Consider the following 18848-nt stretch of genomic DNA (forward strand, 5'->3'; position numbering starts at 1 on the left):
TCTATAAATGAAGTTTTACTAAGTTTGATTTGCAGGGACCTCTGCCCTCTCACCTGTACAACCCCATTAAGTCAGTTGGGTTGCACAAGGTATAAGAGATGGTAGAATTTATCTAGTAGAATCTGTTACTTGTGGTGATGCAGAAATAGCACAGGTGGAATTTCAACTTTCAGACTGAATTTTCAGAACTGTCTGTAGAGGAAAACATCTTTTTACCTGTTAACTAAGCAAATTTGATTTGGAAGTCATCAAGACCAAGAAAAGAGGCTGTAGTGCAGTTTTCACAGATACACCTTAGTTTTGGCATTTTCAGACTTTTGAGTGCTTGACTTTTCACCTGTAATCTTTTATTATAGTTTCCTAAGTTAAAATTTAACTGCAAAAAAATCCATCATGTGGTTTTGGCTCCATCGTCAGCCTTTGACAGTGTTCAGACGTTTAGATCCACAGCAAATTCTCTGGTCACTTGAGCTAATTTAGTAACTGGCAGCACTGTAAAGCTGTTATCCTCTATGTGGACCAGTTACTAGAGGCAGACAAAACACACTTTGCCGTGGGTTTCACAGCTATTTCCTGACAGCAAAGTAATGTAGAGATTGAAGACTCCTGGATTCAAGCCTAGGTCCTGGCATTGTGCTTTAGTGGTTATAGGCCTTTATGCTTCTGTGCTTTTAGTGTGTCAATATCCTCCCTCTGCTCTTGCCCCTCTTGCACTTCTGTTATTAATCAGTCCCTCCGACCAACTCCTTTTCCCCCTGCTGCCTCATCAGGCTTCTGTCCCACTTCTCCTCTGTTCACCCCTCTGACTCTGGCAACCTCATTTTATCTTCCTCCCTGTAACCCTTCCTCACATATATAATACATAACTAGAGAATATCCTTATATTGCAGCATGGAATCCAGTGTTCTAGAGGCACACGGTTTCCTAATCTATACCCATATTCATGTAAATGAAGGTTTACATGAATATAGATATAGAATTTTTTTCTTGGATGCATTTTATGGGTTTGTATGGAAATTTTTTGTGTATGAAAATATTTTAAAACTGTTTTGAGAGAGACTGATTCAGAAATGGAAAGAAATAGACCATTCATAGAAAGACATGTAAATAGGCTTGTATATCACCACTTTACAATGGGTTCACTGCACAAAGGGAGGTTTTCTGACAATTAGAGATACTGCATTCTCTGTGTTTCTGTGATGGCTTTCAGTAGGGTCTAAAACTATATTTTAATGAAAATTGTGATTGACTGTGTTATAATACCTTTTTGCTTTTGTTTAAAGGACTGTATTGTAATAACTAAGTATAGCTGTGTCTCAGAATGTTTTACTGTGTACTTAACTGATATGGTCCACTAGCAACATGCCCTTAAAACATTGATACTTAATTGAGACCTGCCATGAGGCAGCAATGGAAGTTCATTTTCCTCCATGAACTGGCTGTGATAGACACTGAAGTGGCCCTCATACTGCTTCTTGATGATGTTAAATCCATACAAAATAGGATGGGAATTAATGCAAGTTTTCTTAAGTTTAATTATGTTTAAACTTCAAAAATGGTTTTGTGTATTACATATAGTTGCTGGAGATCAGTAACTTAACCCTAACATGGCTAAAACTGAATTCCTGATTCTTCTCTCTCCTTTCCTGTTCTTTGTCAATTTGAATACATCATTGCACTTACCATCAACTTAGGCCTGCTACTGGGGCATCATATTTGTCTCTTCTCTTACTGTCTTCCCTGACCTATGCCTCATCTTCCAGGCAGTGTTGGAACTTGCTGTTTCTCCCCTTACAACACTTGAGAACATAGGAACATGATCTTTCTGGAAAATAGCTGGAACTTTTCTTACAAGCCATTGTCATCTCCCTTCTTGATTGCTGTCCTCCTTGATGCCCATTTCACCTCCCTACCTCCAGTCAATACAAATTGTAGCTGTTAAGATCCATCTTTCTCGTGCAATATTCTGACTATAACCCCGCTATTGGAATCTCTCCTGGCTTCTCTCACTGGGATCAGACTTAAACTTTATTGTGTTTTATATTCAGGGCCCCCTCATTACTCAACTCTTTGTCTTGTATAATATCAGTGCCCTGGCCCTTTCTGCTTCACCAATGATGCCTTTTTTTTTTTTTTTTTTTTTTTTTGCCTTCATACTGCTCCCTAATTACAGAATGCTTTTCCTGAGCTCATGGACAAAGCAATTGCCTCTCATTTAAATCCCTCTCTTCTTTCATGATTTCTACAAGAAACAAACTAATCAAGTTATCTGTTTTTATTTGGTTGAGTTGCTTGTTTGTGTAGAGGGAGAGTGAAAAACCTAATAGGAAATTGCTGTTTTGGCAGAAGAGTGGGATGAGTTGTGTAGCAAATCCAGCAAAACACACAAAGTAGCAAATGTAATTTATAAGACACTTCCATACTTTCGTAATCATCTTGCTTGTATGAATTATTCCTTTACCCTCTCTTAATCTCAGTCATTTTAGTGGGTACGCTTAGTTTGGTGAAGGGTATGACTTCCTTTATATTTAGAAGGCTTCTGGTATATATAGGACACACTCACACGTACAATATTAATAGAAGCTTGCTTTCTACTTTCATTTAGAAAAACAAATGTACTAAATCTTTAATTTATATAAAATCTGAGTAAAACATCAGAAATGTTTACATGCATGAATGAGTGCCAGTATTACATATGTATTTCTTTACTTTTAGCATGCTGTTTACATCTAAAACGTGAACATTATGGTGAAGAAAAGGCATTGCCATGAACAGTGTATCGCTTTCTTGGGTAAGTGTGATTTGTGAATTCTAATACCGCATTATGTATGTGAGGGTGACATGATCCACAATTTGTTATAGAGGGGTTTCTTGGCAAAAAACACCCCAAATATTCTGTTTACTTCAGATTATATGAAAATTGTATAGTATAGCAAAGTGGAACATTACACTCAAGACCAGAAAGAAGAGGCTTACATAAGAGGGGGTGGGTGTCTTCCTTTCTGACAGTAATACTGTCATTGTTAAATATTAAAAGAACTTTCTGTATCTCTGCAGTAGGAATCCAGTAACATCTGTTGAGTCAACAAAGGAAAAGTGACAAGCCCATAAATTGCCACATAATTGAGATAATTTTTGGAAAACTAAAACTTGTAGTTGCTGATCTATTATTCTTTGATTTACATTCAATTGAAATACTTTTAAAAGGTATTTCAATGGAAATGTGTGTGTCCTATATACACTGGATCAACAGAAGAATTTATTTTAATGTTATATTTTAGAAAAATATTTAGTAATCATTTTGCTCACTAAATATCCTACAAGTTTAAACATGTGATTCTTATAATTCTGTGAATGGTGGCAGCATTAACCAAAAAATTAGTATGTTGTATGCTATCTAACTGCTGATCAGATTGTGAAAGCGCATCCAAATTTTCACCAATATATTTATCTTTGAGTATAAAGTTACTTGTCTGTTGCCTTGGGGATTGTGGCTGTTAATTGTAAAAAGACATATCTGACTAGCATGCTGTAGCGTCTCTGTATGTGGTCCCACTTTTGAAGCTTCATGCTAATATTGTTTTCCTTTTTTTTTAAGGCTGAAATCTGAAATGTTCTGATGTTGATACTGGGACCTCCTTTATTTAGACACAGCTATTCCAACAAGGGTTGGTTAGAATGGCACTAATGTTGGTAGCTGTAAGTGCACAGTCTTTTTCTAGTCATTCCTTTGACCCCCCTTGCCGCCTTCTGTGTGCTTGTTTCACTAGTAAGAATTTTTCTATCAACAGGCAGAAAATGGCAGTAGAGTCAGAAAAATAATTAAATTAGCTGTCTCATTTTCTTAAAGAGGAATATTTTCTTGATCTTTGTGGCTGAACAAAGTTTGTCTTTGACATAATTTTTAGAGTAGAATTTCTGACTATCCTGTTCATGCACGTATAAATAATTGACATTTGACACTTTTTTTTTAAAAAGCAAAAATAGTCTTTTCTACTGTTGGATATTAGATCTATGTATGTGTTCCCCACAACTTTTTTCCTTTTGTCAGAGAAGTACCAAGATGAGGTTATGCTAGATTAAGGAAATACATTTTAAAATTACTTTGATATATTCAAACACATCTGTTTTGTGTGTGTATGAAGATTCCATGACTGTCACCCTCCACCCCAAGCCCTACTTTGTCTCCAGTTTTTGTAATGGTCTTAAATATATTAAAAAGTGTCTTTTTAGTGTATAGGGGGAGTCGCACTCAGAGGCTTGCTGTGTGAAAGGGGTCACCAATACAAAAGTTTGAGAACCACTGTTCTTACTACTTGTGGTAGTGGGACAGAACCTGGGCTGTGCTTGACTCTCACAGGTATTTGTCCAAGCTTCACATTTGTCTGAAGAAATACTCTGTACTTCTGTACTTCTTTGTAGTTGAATGTTCTCCTCTTGCCTCCCCCTCGCCCCCCCCCCAAAAAAAAAAGATGATGGAAGAGAGAAAACGGGAAACTTCCTGTACGACAGGGCAAAATCATTAAAGGCAGACGCTAAGTCCTTGGGGTTTAAACTCTGGCCTGCCATGCTATCTTGATGGTCTGGGCATCTTGGCTACAGCTGTGATACATCCCGAAGAAGGTACAGGTGACCACCGAAGATATGCTGTTCAAGGGGCTGGAACCCAGTCTGGTAACCGTCCCCTCAGAGGCAGAGAACTCGTTTCCTGTGACTGTCAGGAGCCATGCTAAGACCAAGATCCTACAGTTGACTTTTTGGAAACTCTCCCTCCTGCCCCCTTTCTATTGGACTTAGGCAGAGATTTTGGCTAACAAATGGGTACTAGACATTGTTACCCATGGCTACGCCATCCAATTCCTTTCCATACCCCTAAACCCTACTGCCCGCCCTCCCATCCCTTTTTAAGGATCCTTCTAATGAGAGCCTTTTACAAAAAGTAGCCTTGTAGCTCAGTCTTGGAGCAATTGAAGAAGATTCTCAATAGAGGGCAAGGATTTCTTCTCTCATTATTTCCTTTTCCAGAGAAGAAAGGGACACTTTGTCTTATTCTATATCTGAGGAGACTCAACAAATACACATGCTACCTCAGATTCAGGGATGGTAACACTTATCTCCATCATTCCATTGCTTCAGGTACAGGACTGGTTTGTGGCTCTTGACTTGCAAGACACGTATTTCACATTGCCATTCACCTGGCCCACAGGAAGTTCGTCAAATTTACAGTGGGGCTGAATCCATCAGTCCAAGGTACTGCCCTTTGGGCTTTCCACAGTATTGTGCCTTTACCAAGGACCTTACTCTTGTGGCGGAGCACCTGAAGAATCAAGTTATCTTTGTCTACCCGTACTTAGACAACTGGCTGATCATAGCTGAATTTTATCAGGAACTCTGACAAGCCTTGGCAATGCCCTATCCCTGCTTGCCCCATTTGAAACTCCTAGTAATCTGAGAAATTCTCTCATCACAGAACAGTAATTTATAGGACTCAGAATTCACTCTGACAGCTAGGTTATACTTACCTCAAGATAGATTACTCTCGTTTCAGTTGTTAATAAATGAGGTAATTGCTTGCCTTATTATGAGAGTATGGACTTACCTCACATTATTAGACCATCTGTACATATGTGACACACTGCTTGCCAGGCTTTTCCTGAGATCCCTATGATTTTGTGTCAGATCAGTCTATTCCCTGGCAAAGCATTATGAGCAAGACAGTTGTGACTTCATCTCACATCCTCAGGGAACTGTCTTGGTCTCTACACCGTAGCAATGTCAACAAAGGAGTACCATTCAAGATCCCTTCATTGTCTGGAATATTAGTGATGGATATGTCCAAAATGGGATGACCCTTAGAAGACATGAGGCTATACATGAAAGTCTTGGAACTCAGAGCCATCAGGCTAGTGTGTGAAGTATTCCTCCTGGTCTTCTGGCAATTGATAGTATTGATACTGACAAATACATTGGCAATATACCATAAAAGAAACAAAGGGGCAGCACCTTCGGTCCTCTCATCCCCCACTCCCTGCAGTCCAGAGAGGGAGTCATACTATAGAACTGGTGTTGCCTGCATGACTTAATCCGGACAGCCTTGCAGTTCCTGGGGAACAGCAACAATTCAGTGGATTTCCTGAACAATCGACCATTACAATCACAAGTGGTTATTTCTGCAGTCCCTCACAAACTGCTGTTTCATCAACACAGGAATCCTAGTAATAGATCTGTGTGCCAACAGAAACAATGCAATGTGTCCCAACTTCTGTTCTCAAGTCTGCATAAGTCTGGGATCCTGGTTGGAAGCCTTCCTACTGCAGTAGAAATAAAGGCTGCTGTATGCCTTTTCTCTGTGTTAATCCTCTGGATGACTGCTTGGGCCAGACTCATCCTCATAGCTGCCTACTGTCTGAGAAAGTTCTGGTGATGAACTTGGTGAACACATTCCCATAGCCCCTAAATCAGGCTCCTAGACCTGTTGTCGCAGAACCAGGGACAAGTGTTGCATCCAGATCCACATCATTACAGCTAACTGTTTGAATGCTGACTGGATGAATACCTTGGAAAAGGACTGCGCTTTGCATGTTCAGGACATCCTGGCACAAAGTATGAACCAATCCACAAAAAGACTTACTTTTTTCAAGTGGAAGAGATTTTTCCATATCGAAGACCCAATATAGCCTAGTGCCTGAACAAGTGTTGATAACTAAAATTCTATATGGCTTATTGCAGTTGATCAGACCAGAGAGTCCAGACTGTTTCAGGGCACACTAGAAGTAATATTAGTGTGCCATCTTCTGGTACAGTTGGTCTTGGTCTTCTCTTTTCCAATCATATTGAAATTCCTCAACGGTCTAATGCATGTCTACCCATTGATAACAGCTTGCATGGGACCTCAACATTGTCTTTCTGAAGCTGATGGGGTCCCACGTGGAGTTGCTCCCTCCATCAGGTAACCCTTAAAACAGTGTTTCTAGTGGCTATCACCTTGGCCAGGAAAGCAAACAAGTTTCAGGTATGCACAGTCCAATCCCCATACTCCTTGTACCCCCAAGGACAGGGTGGTTCTGAGAAGTGCAGAGTAAATTCCCAATGTGGTGTCTGAATTTCACTTAAACAGGTGAGTTAGTTGATTTTTTTTTCTTCCTTAAGCCTCAATTCCATGCAGAAGTTAAAACTGCACATGTAGGATATATCTCATGCCCTATATTACTACACTGACATGACTAAGTATTTCCTACTATCCCCATGGCTGATTGTGACTATAGCTGGTTGCTCGAAAGGCCAGGCCACTTACGCTGAACTATCCATTTAGACAGCTGGAGATTCTCTCATTGTTTTTTCCAGCTGGCAGAGAGGTACCACCCTTATTGATGATCAAAGCTTATTCAACCAGAGTCCAAGCAACCACCTCAGTCTGTTTCCAGAATCTACAGGGCTGTGACTTGGAGATATCTGCTCACACTTGTAAAGCACTGGATGTGGCTCCTAGATCTGATGCTAGATTTGGGATAACAGTGCTCAGGTCTCTGATGCAGCTGGTACTCCATATTACTGCCATACTGAAGAGGACACTGCTTGCCAGACGTCTACAATGGGACCCACACTGACACACACTTGAAGAAGAGAATGGTTACTTACCCTACAGTAACTGTGGTTCTTGGAGATGGAGATGTAGTTAGTGTGGACATTGTAACCCTCCAGATCCATTTTTGGAGTCCTCAGCTAATATTGACTTTGAATTGTGAGGAAACTGAGGGAAGGTTGTGGCCACTCCATGCTTTATGCTTGTGCACGTTAGCATGAGGAGGCATAGGTGTATGCGCGACCCTGATGGACATGGCTGTGCAAAAGATTGAGCTTCGTGATGTGATGCAATTGTTTGCCCGCAGTGACTAAAATATCTCAAAGAACCACAATTTACTGTAGGGTAAGTAATCATTCTTTCCTTTGTCTATGACAAGTGCTTGGCACATTCTTTGAGCAGTGGAGTTTACATAGCCTATCCAGATAGGTTGGATTGAATTTGTTGATTTTGTTTGAGGCATTTCTCCAGTTTCTATACTGAGATGCAGTTGAAAGTGGTGGTAAACGAATCATGTTTTGTCAGTTTCTCCTTTGCTTTCCCCCCTCCCCAAATTCTGTTACCTTAGACTTTCCACAGTTGCTCCAGATAACCTATGGCAAAAGTCATGAACAGGAATAACCTTGCAGACTACACTTAAATGCTGACCCAAAAAGACCTTATGCTTCTATGGTGGTATGAACTGTTGCCCAAATCCTTTTGGGCTTTTCTTAATGAAGCCGAGACCCACTCTGAGTATCTAATGTTTTAGAAAAGCAGATTGGAAATAGGCCTTTGTTTTATTCCTGGTCGCAGAGGATGTCTTTTATACTCTCACAGGTACTCTTGAGAGTTAGGTTATCTGGTATCTTCCCCAAGCTGTCCATGTCTTATGTACTTCTTTCTGAGCTGACATGGTCAGCCCAATTGCTGATTGATTGGTGCTTAAAGCCACCAGTTAAGATCATATCAGAAACAACCATGATTTTATTGGCAGAGGTCAACAGTGGGAAGGGCATTCTCCCTTGCACTCTTGTACCATCTAGGCAGAGAACGGCAACATGGCTCTTCCTTTCTGTACTAGCACTTCTATTTTGTAGCATTATGATAGTTGTCATGTTGGTTTAGTGTAACAGAACATAGTGTTACTTTTTGTATATGCCAGAAGCAGATGAAAAATGTGACATCTGTTCTGCTAAAATGGTGTTTGAAAATGAGGTAAGTTAAAGAACAATATTCTAAAACCAATATGTTTTAGAATGTGATAGTTATAAAGTTTGCTTTAAAAAGAGACATCTTGGGTTTAACTTCCAGGTAATCCTAACATTTAAAATAGAATATATGTCAAAGGATATTGTTAAATAGTCTTGGGACCAGAATTTGACCTTCTCTAAGATTGTTGGAATGTAGTGGGTAAATGTCATCTGAACTTTGGGGTTTTTAGATGACTTTTATCAAGTGATTGAAATAGCAAACAATAGCTGCCATTCATGTAGGGACTAAATAAAGTCCTTTTTTGATCTTTCTACTGGACTTATGACAGCAGTACACTAATACATAATATCCTTTTTGATAAGATTCTTGTTTGAATAGTGCCTAAGCAGTGAAGTGAATTGAACCAAAAAAGTGTGATGACAAAACTATTCCTTTAATAATAAAAGATAAAGTTGGTAAGGAAATAGGTTTTATTTTCAAAGCAGCCAATACTAGAAATAATAGAGAACAATATATTAAAAGTATTTGACACTCTTTGTTAAGCTTTACATTAAGCATCAAAAATAAGATGTCTTACCATTCAGAAAAAGGAAAAGAAACAATTGTAGTTTTGAATCTTTTTTTTTCCCTTTTAAATTGAATGAGTTTATCAGCTTCAGAGAATGAGTGTATATGGTGTTTGCCTGAAGTGTTGCATCAATTGCTTATAACTTTTGAGAAATAATTGAATTTCTTCCCCGTTCAAAACTGGCATAACTGATTTTGAGATTTGTTGGACGTTCTTTAAATTACAGTATCAGGTTCGTACACTGGATAGTTCAGGCTGGATATGTTTTTGCAAAAAGTAACGTATTACTTAACAATCTGTATTAAAATTCTGCTTTCAGATTTTTCTGCGCAACTCCCATTGACATCATTGGTAGTTGCGTATATGAATCTGAGGGCAAAAATTAGTCACTGTGGTAATGTTGTGCAACAAGGGTATATTAAAAAGTTCTATTATACTTTAATCATGTGACACTCTAGGAAGATACCTTGTTCCAAATATATATATTCTGTTTAATTTTCTTTTTCATTTACAGAGTCTCTGTAAATCCTGTTGGTAGGATACACACTGAGTATATATTTTGCTTCAAAGACTACCAAGGAAAACTATTTTGCGAATGGGATGAATATGCAGCCATTGACTACTTACCAACTACAATTTAGTGACTGATTAACCAGCTGGAGCACTTAACTAGTGATGATTCCATTCTCACATTATCCCGTTTGAGTTTGCTTGTCTTGATTTAAAAAAAAAATTCAAAGTGGAGTACCGTAAACTTGATATGGATGGTAAAAAGAAAGACAAGGACAAACCAGATGATAGAATGGCACGGCCTAGTGGGCGTTCAGGTCACAATCCACGTGGCACTGGCTCTTCGAACTCTGGAGTGTTAATGGTTGGACCTAACTTTAGAGTTGGCAAAAAAATTGGATGTGGTAATTTTGGAGAACTACGATTAGGTAAGACTGGTATTCCTTATTCCACTCTATCTAATTCAAGATGTACGTGCAAACTAGACAGTCACAATATGTTTACCTTCCATATATACTATTTTTCCTATTACTCAAATTTTTTAGTGTTTCAGAGATAACATCTCATCACACTTCTTGAAATATTTTTTTACAGAATTACCTAGGCTTTAATGTGCGCATGCACTCTCTCTCTCTCTCTCTCTCACTCTGTGTGTGTAAAACAAGTAAATAATTTGGTTGAGTATGTCAGTTGAAGTCATTACTTTGTCTACAGTATTACTATGCTGAACGTGTGAACGCTTTTGTTTCAGACTAAGTTAAATTCACAACTTTCTGACCCAAGGGAAGAATAAACAGAGATCTACACTTATGTAAAATGGACATCTTGTATATTTAAGCACTTGTATTAAATGGTTGAGTTGAACTTTATAAAGGTTGCAGTGTTTACAAGTTATTTTATTTGCCTTAGGTACACTCTTGGGTATTAATTTTTTAAAATCTAGCTTAAGTAAAATAGTTTGGTTTTGTACAATAGCCTTTGTGTTCTAGGTATCTCAGATTGAACTTGACTGTGCAGTTAGTGCAATACTAGTATTAAAAAAACAACAACCCGTTTTGTGCTCAGCCGTGACACAAGCATGCACTCTGTTTGACACTTGCAAACTGTTCAGGCCAACTTATTTTCTGAAGGATACCATGGAATATAGACAATCTATGAATAATCACTGCAGGGCAGAATAGGGGACCACTTTTTTTGTCATGAGGAGGATAGCTTCTGAAACAATATCCAATCCTTGTAAAGCACGTTGCTCTGGTTTGAGTCCAAGAGTGCATTTTTCTCAATGTTTTCATTTTCCAATCTGTTCATTCAACTAAGAGCTTATAAACTTTAGGTATACTGTATGCACTTCTAGATTATCCAGTGACTTAACTACAATTCAGATATGTTACTGTTTTTTTTCCCCCTTCCTTTTTTGTACACTCAGCAGGAAACACTATGTGTTTAGTTGCGTTCTAATCATTTGTGGCTGTAATAAAACAGATAAAATAATATTGAGGCTCTAAATTTGTCCTCATACCTATGAAGTTCAGAATTTAGGCTATAACTCTATCCTTAACTTCTCTTTTTGCTAGATTTTTTTCAATGGATTTCATACATAGTATGAACTAAATTGAACCAGTCTATTAACTCTCTTAAATACCATTTGTTAAGACAACTATAAGAAATTCAGGAAGTGGTTTTTTTTATTTTTTTTCCAGACATTTCATAACAGAACTTTTTTGTCTGGTCTCTTTTCCTTTTTTGATAAACACAGAAATGAGAAATAAGTTCTGTGAAATTTGACATAACCTGTGGGAACCTGTTATCTGTCATGTAAATGTATATTTATTATTGTGTATCTGTTTTGATATATTCTTACAAAGTTTTGGTTTTCCTAGTAAGTAGAATGGAAGCAGGGAGAAATAGACTCAGTACTTGTAAGTTTTTACTTTGCTGCTTGAGGTGATTGGGATTTCCTAAGTGTGAAAGCAGCTGAAGGTAATAGAGAAGTCAACTTCTGTCTCAGCAGCTCAACTTGCAAGTGTGCATAACATGCAAAGCTAGCAGTGGATAATCCACTGATTTTAGACATAGATGAGTATGAGATTGAAACTAAAAAAACCCATCGGCTGCACTCTGTGAGCATTACTTATCAGAATGTGTTGTATAAAATCATTTACATTTGTAGATCATTCACATTAAAAGTTATGATTAAAATTACATTTGTCATAGACTCTGCTTTAATTTAAAACAAAAGCCTATGATTATTTGACACTTAGAATTTTGCACGTATGAATGTGGTGACAGATAATTTAGGCCCCCATCCTACAAAGACTTATGCATGTGCGTAATGTTATACATCTCAATGAAATTACTTACAAGTCGTAAAGTTGAGGCACATACATATATCTTTACAGGATTGGAGTCTTTGGCCATGACTACACTTGCAGATGTACAGTGCTGTGAGTTAAACCTGCCTTTGTACAGCTGAGTAGGGAAAGCGCTGCAGTCTGTCCACACTGACAATTGCCAACGCACTGTTGTGGCTGTATCTGTGTCACTTGCAGCGGCATTGGGAGTGGTACATTATGGGCAGCTATCCCACAGAACATCTCTTCCCATTCTGGCGCCGTGGGTTGTGGGAAGAGGGCGTGTGTGCGGGGCATTCCAGTCCTGTTCCAATGCCCCGTAATGCATCACTTCTCATCCCAGCAATCCCTGTGTTTCTGTCCACATTTGGCACCATCTTTCAATGCCATCTTTCAATGGTTTCTGTGCAGTGCAACCTGTGTTCCTTTTCGGTCTGTGGGAAATGAAGCCCGAACTGCTGAAAAGTATGCTGATGAGTCTCGCCAGTAGGTCATGTTTGGCAGTCGAGCTATTTCTTAAGATCCAAGGTGACAGTGAGGAGTCTGATGATATCGAGTCGCGTAATGTGTGTGATGTGAAATTGCTTGTGGCATTGACAGACATGCTCAGCATCGTGGAACTCCTCTTTTGGGCTCGGGAAACAAGCACTAAGTGGTGGGACCACATTGTCATGCAAGTCTGGGATGACAAGCAGTAACTGTAGAACGTTTGGATGAGAAAAGCCACTTTCTTGGGACAGTGTGAGGAGCTCGCCCCTACCCTGCGGCACAAGGTCATGAGATTGAGAGCTGCCCTGCCAGTGGAAAAGTGGTTGGCTATTGCAGTCTGGAAGCTGGCAACTGCAGACAGCTACTGATTGGTCGTGAACCAGTTGGGAGTGGGAAAGTCGACCATTGGAATTGTGTTGATTCAAGTTTGCAAGGCCATTAATTGCATCCTGCTGAGAAAAACCATGACTCTAGATAATGTGCAGGACATTGTGGATTGCTTTGTACAGATGGGTTTCCCTAACTGTGGAGGGGTGATAGACGGGATGCATATTCCTATTCTGGCACCGCCCCACCTGGCATCCAAGTATGTTAATCGGAAGAGGTATTTCTCTATGGTGCTCCAGGCACTTATGGATCACTGTGGGCTTTGCATTGACATTAATGCAGGCTGGCCTGGAAAGGTGCATGACGCACTCATCTTTCGGAACACTGCCCTGTTCAGGAAGTTGCAGGCCGGGACTTTTTCCCCAGAGCGGAAGATCACAGTAGGGGAAGTTGAAATGCCCATTGTGATCCTTGGAGACCTCGCTTACCCATTAATACTGTAGCTCATGAAACCCTACACAGGGAGCCTTGACAGCAGCAAAGAACAGTTCAACTACAGGCTGAGTCGCTGCCGAATGACTGTGGAGTGTGCTTTTGGCCGTTTAAATGGCCGCTGGCAATTGCTGTATGGGAACCTGGACTTGGCCGAACAGAGCATCCTTGCGGTTATATCTGCGTGCTGTACCCTCCATAATATTTGTGAAGGGAAGGGTGAAAGCTTCACTCAGGCATGGACCTCTGAGGTTCAACACCTGGAGGCTGAATTTGTACAACCAGAGAGCAGGGCTATTAGAGAGGCCCAGCGTGGGGCTGCAAGGATTAGGGATGCCTTGAGGGAGCAATTTGAGGCTGAAAACCAGCAGTAATATCTGGTGCCCTGCATGGGAGTGCAGTGCAGTGGTTCCAATGTTAGTAGGAATCTGTTTGCTAAGCTGACTTGAAGTGCCTGTTTCTTTTCTGGGCTAAGGTATCTTTTACTTTATGCAATAATAAAGAATGTTTTCAAAGCCAAAAAATCCATTTATTGAAAAGAAAATTCATTTACTTGAAAAGAAACACAACTGCTTGGGCATCAGAAAGGGCAAGGAGGTGGGGTGGGGAACAGTACAATTACAGATTTGCGTATGTCCTATCTGAAGTGCTGTGCAATGACTGCTGCACTTCAGGATGCCTATACTGCATGGTGATGGGGGTTGAGTGCAGAGGGTAAGTGTCATAGTTTTCAGGGCTGGGTGGTGAAGATACAGGTGTTGTGCTCCGCCTGCATGGCTACAAGCACCTGGGTAGAGTCCACTTGGCGCTCCATGATGCTTATCAGCCGATTCATGTTTTACTGCTGGTGCTCTGTGCTTTGCCACCAGTGCGCTGCGTTTTCCTGGAGGCTTCTGCTTTGGCTCTCCCTCTAGTCGTGCACTTTTTGATTTTCTTTAAGAGATTGCTGCATCGCTTCTTGCGGTATGTCGTCTTTGCTTTTTCATGGCCTCTTCCTGAGTCTTTGCAGTCTCTCAGCCAGTGATAACATGGATGGCTGAGATCTCAAGGTTGCATTTGCATCTGTAAAGGCAAAATGCAACACTTAACAGAGGCAGCATTGTTTATACCAGACAGAGTAATGATTTCCCCGCACTTAAGGAGGGCCCACACAGTCAACACAATAGCATAATTTTGCCATCCCAAAGAGAGCGCACATAACCCACGGGAGCCCCAAAATGGTGAGTAAAGGGGACTGATTGTTTCACGGCTGTACTGTCCTCTGGGTTTCTGTGCCTTGGGGAGAACCAACAGCTGCAGGGGACACCTACGCTGAACGCTGTCCCAATATTTTCCACAGGAGTTCGTCCTGGAAGATATCTTGCTGCTGAGGGTGACCTGGGAAGCAAGGGAGGGTCTTCTGCTGCAATGCGGCTTCCGCCCTGCCCCATATGCAGCTTGCCTGTGTGCAGCAATGGCACAGTGGCGTGGACACGTTAGCCTGACTGGGACAAGGACCACAGTGATTCTCCCAAGAAACCTGCACAAGCGCATTGCCCACATTCTGGATGAGACTTTCAGAGAGATTACCAAGGCCGATTACTGCGATGTGATAGACCACATCAATGCGCTATTCTGTATCTAGGCATGCATGCAGCCCTAACCCTCCTCTCCCAAAGAGCCTGCACCGAAAAAATTCCTTCCCAAAAAAAAGCCGCTTACCAGGAACATGCTCTTCTGTTTGTCCTCCTCCAAGCACCGGCCACTGCGACTGGCTGCCTGCCTCCTGGCTTGATAAGAGCTCCTGGCTGCATGCCTCCAGGGGTTCAGGGGCGTCTCCCTCTGCCCCAGCACCCTCACTCCCACTTTCCTCCTCCTCCTCTTGCTCTGAAGTGTCCATGGTGGTGCTCAAAGTGGAGGTGGGGTCACAGCAGTTATCGCGTCCAGCTCTTTGTAGAATCAGCAGGTCGCGAGGGGAGCACTCGAGCAGCCATTTGCCTTGTGGGCTTTGCGGTAGGCACTCCGCAGCTCCTTCACTTTAATCCTGCACTGCAGTGTGTCCTGGTCATGGCCTTTGTCCATCATGTCCCTTGATATCTGCCCAAAGGTGTCATAATTCCTACGGCTGGAGCACAGCTGGGACTGCACAGCTTCCTCCCACCAAACACTGATGAGATCCAGCAACTCACCATTGTTCCATACTGGGGATTGCTTGGCACGTGGAGACATGGTCACCTGGAGAGATTCGCTGATAGCACTCCATGCCTGGCTGAGCAAACAGGAAGAGGATTTCTGAAATTCCTGGGGAATATAAAGGGCGGGTCTGATGGTTGGTCACCAGAGACCAGGGCAGTAGAGTTCAAACTGATGACCAGAGTGGCTAGAACAGGCATTGTGGGATACTGCCAAATACTCCTGGAGTCCAATTAGAGCGCATTGGGCAGCCACACTGGGGCCACAGCTCAGCAGCGGCAGCACAATAAACTTTATTCCTCTCGGGGAGGTGGAAGTACCAGCAGTGCTGTAGCCGCGGAGAGACAGTACTGTACGTGCCTTGCTAGTGTGGACGGGGAGTGAGGTACAGTGCTGTGGGTGGCTTTATTGTGCTGTAACTCACAAGTGTAGCTGAGGCCTCAATGTAGAGCAACAAAGTTAAGACCTGGGATAAATGGGAGACAGTGGTTCTCAAACTCTTGTATTGGTGACCCTTTTTACACAGCAAACCTTTGAGTGAGATTCCCCCCCCATTAATTAAAATAACCTTTTTAAAAATTTATATTTAACACTATTATAAATGCTGGAGGTGAAGCAGGGTTTGGGGGTGGAGGCTGACAGCTTGTGTCCCTCCCATGTAATAACCTCACAACCCCCTAAGGGATCATGGCCCCCAGTTTGAGAACCCCTGAGCTTAGCAACAACTTGGAAGCTATTGTGGTCTGTCCATGCTGGAGAAAAAAGATGTTACCATATCTTTATGATGGCTTGTAGTGGTTAGTGGCATGTTAAATTGATCAGGACATGCAAGTATATGAACAGACACGATGGATGCATTTATGTGGTAGGCCACAACTGGATTAGTTTAACATTGGGCAGTGTGCCCACTCCCCTGCTCTCACATACCAGGCATTTAACTGGTTCTAGTGCGTGATGACAGGGCTCCCACCATATAATCCATAATGTGGGGTAAATTCTCTTGGGTTTCTGCAGACTTCGGAATCTTTCCCCCTTCCCGATGGGTGTGGGGAGTAGAGGTTACCAAGAGGGAAATCAGTCCACAAAGACTTCAGGTCTCCCCTCCTCTTACAGGCACATGGTCCACCAGCAAAATTCAGAATCATACGAACTTTTGGGAGCTGGGGCTTTTAGCCTCTCTAAGCACTAGATACTGCGTTCAAGTTGCAACAAATTATACAGTCTTATTTTTCTTAATAGGACTTAATTTGCGGTTCCTGTTGTTTTCAACTTAACCATGCCTCCATGATGCTATGAGGGAAAACTTATGTTGTCGCTGCCAATGGTACATCGTGTGCCTAAAGAGAGAGAAATTAACTCTCCAGGGCTGTCAAATCTGATGCCTTTTATAAGTTCAATATATTTTATGATGACACAATTAACATTAATTTTTCAATTTAATTTGAGTCAATTTTCTGATAAATATATAATTCTATAATTAGTTGTCACAACATTTTTAGTGGAGAATTAAAAAATTCAGTACTGACAGTCAACAAAATAGTGAAAATGTGCATCTTACAGCATTTTGTATATGAAATAACTGAAAAATGTGAAATAATTCTGTGGTCTTTTCGCCATAATAACCATCCAGGTTTGTTGTATTAATAGTTAATACAAAATTTTCGTGATTTGAGATGCGATTTTTCAAATAGATGGTATCTTTAAAATAGCAAACTCCTCCTCAGTAAACCTCCCTAAAATATTGGCAAAAGGTTGTTTTATGGGTTAACAATGAGCTTTTATCCTCTTATCTTAACTGTGTTAAAATTTTTCATGACAAAACTACAACCGTTGTTAGTTTACCTCATGCAATTGGCCAATATTCATCTTTTAAAACAAACTCCAAATCTGAAATTATTTGCACTGGTAAATTTTAGCGTTTCAATGTCATAGCTGTGGACTTTTTCTTCAAGCATGTTTTTCCATGAAATGAACAGTAATCAAATGCACCCCACTGTTCCACTTTAATACCAATTTTTCAGACTTTTTTCTCTCACTACCTCTTTACTCCATTTCAGTGTTTTTACTTTCCTCCTGTCTGTCCAGTTTCTAACTTTCCTTTGCCAAATAGTAACAAAGATGTTAGGTACTGGTGCTAACTAACAAGGTAAGGTCACTGAGGGCCACAGAATAGCCTTGGAATCCTGCAGTGCTTTCTGTACAATTGATCAGTGACTCATATTGTGTCTTAGCAAAATTTCCAGCTTTTGATGCTCTTCAGGGCATGTCCTGTGTGAAATGCATTCTCTTGATAATACAGTATTAAAACCATTAAATTCACTTCTTTAAATCTATGCTACTAAAGTTTAGCAGCTTAGTTAAATATATTTTTAAAGAAATAGCAAGAGGAAACTAGCTTTTAAAAAAAATCTAAACCTCCACCGAGTTACAAATCACTGAAAATAAGCATTAATAGAGCACAAATGTACCCTTTCTTGCAGTTAACTTCTTTTTGAGCTTTCTGTTCGAACAGTGCATGTTTGTTTAATTTGTAGGTTGCACAGGAAAGAAAAATCAATGCAGTTTTCTTATTTGAAAAAAAATCCATATTAAATTGTAATCAAAATGCTTAAATCTGATTTAAAATTATAACAGCATTTGATTTCCTTAATCTAGGTGTGCATAACACTGATGTGTTCTTCAGACAGGCTTGTTTCATTAATTTTCTGTATAAATATTTTCTTACTGTGTTGAAAACATTAATTGTTTTTTTCTTTCTTTCTGTGATGGTATCTGTTCAGTCATGTATTTAACAGAGATCAGCCTGGAATTTTGGATTCAAAGTATAACAGTAGCAAATCTTGTTAGTTGTGTTAATGAGTAAGTTTTATAGCTGTTTCTGCTTTACTTGGGGTCTGCCAATATTGACACTGCGAATTTATCTTTGATAAAATACACTTTAAAATCAATTATGTATTAAAGGAATATTTCGATTTAATTGTTGAAATCACCCTTTTGTCAACCTGTTGGGTAAATTGCCATTAATTCTTTAGTCATGTGTTACGGTCATGTGTTAGTTCAGTACAATGAAAGCACAACCTAGGGTGCTATTTAGGCTGGTCACAAGCCTGAGTGTTACTTTGTCTATAAGCTCTTAGGCAAGTAGCGTGTTTAGTTGCTGAAG

The 18848-nt window shown here is 40.4% G+C and overlaps 1 protein-coding gene across 9 annotated transcripts in view; it reads left to right on the forward strand.

Annotated features, from left to right (window-relative positions):
• Positions 1 to 18848, forward strand: part of CSNK1G3 (casein kinase 1 gamma 3) — a 146917-nt gene that overhangs the window by 19107 nt on the left and 108962 nt on the right. For 5 of the 9 annotated variants that reach the window (XM_050945862.1, XM_050945863.1, XM_050945864.1 and 2 more), the window contains exons 1-2: positions 2716 to 2791; positions 9859 to 10282. In XM_050945862.1, the coding sequence (XP_050801819.1) occupies positions 10105 to 10282 (178 nt within the window). In that variant the 5' untranslated portion in view covers positions 2716 to 2791; positions 9859 to 10104. Of the gene's footprint in view, positions 1 to 2715; positions 2792 to 9858; positions 10283 to 18848 lie in introns of those variants that run through there. The other 4 variants (XM_050945866.1, XM_050945871.1, XM_050945867.1 and 1 more) reach the window with 1 other exon arrangement.

This window comes from Gopherus flavomarginatus, chromosome 3 (assembly GCF_025201925.1).
Source record: "Gopherus flavomarginatus isolate rGopFla2 chromosome 3, rGopFla2.mat.asm, whole genome shotgun sequence".
NCBI classification, from domain to species: Eukaryota; Metazoa; Chordata; order Testudines; family Testudinidae; genus Gopherus; species Gopherus flavomarginatus.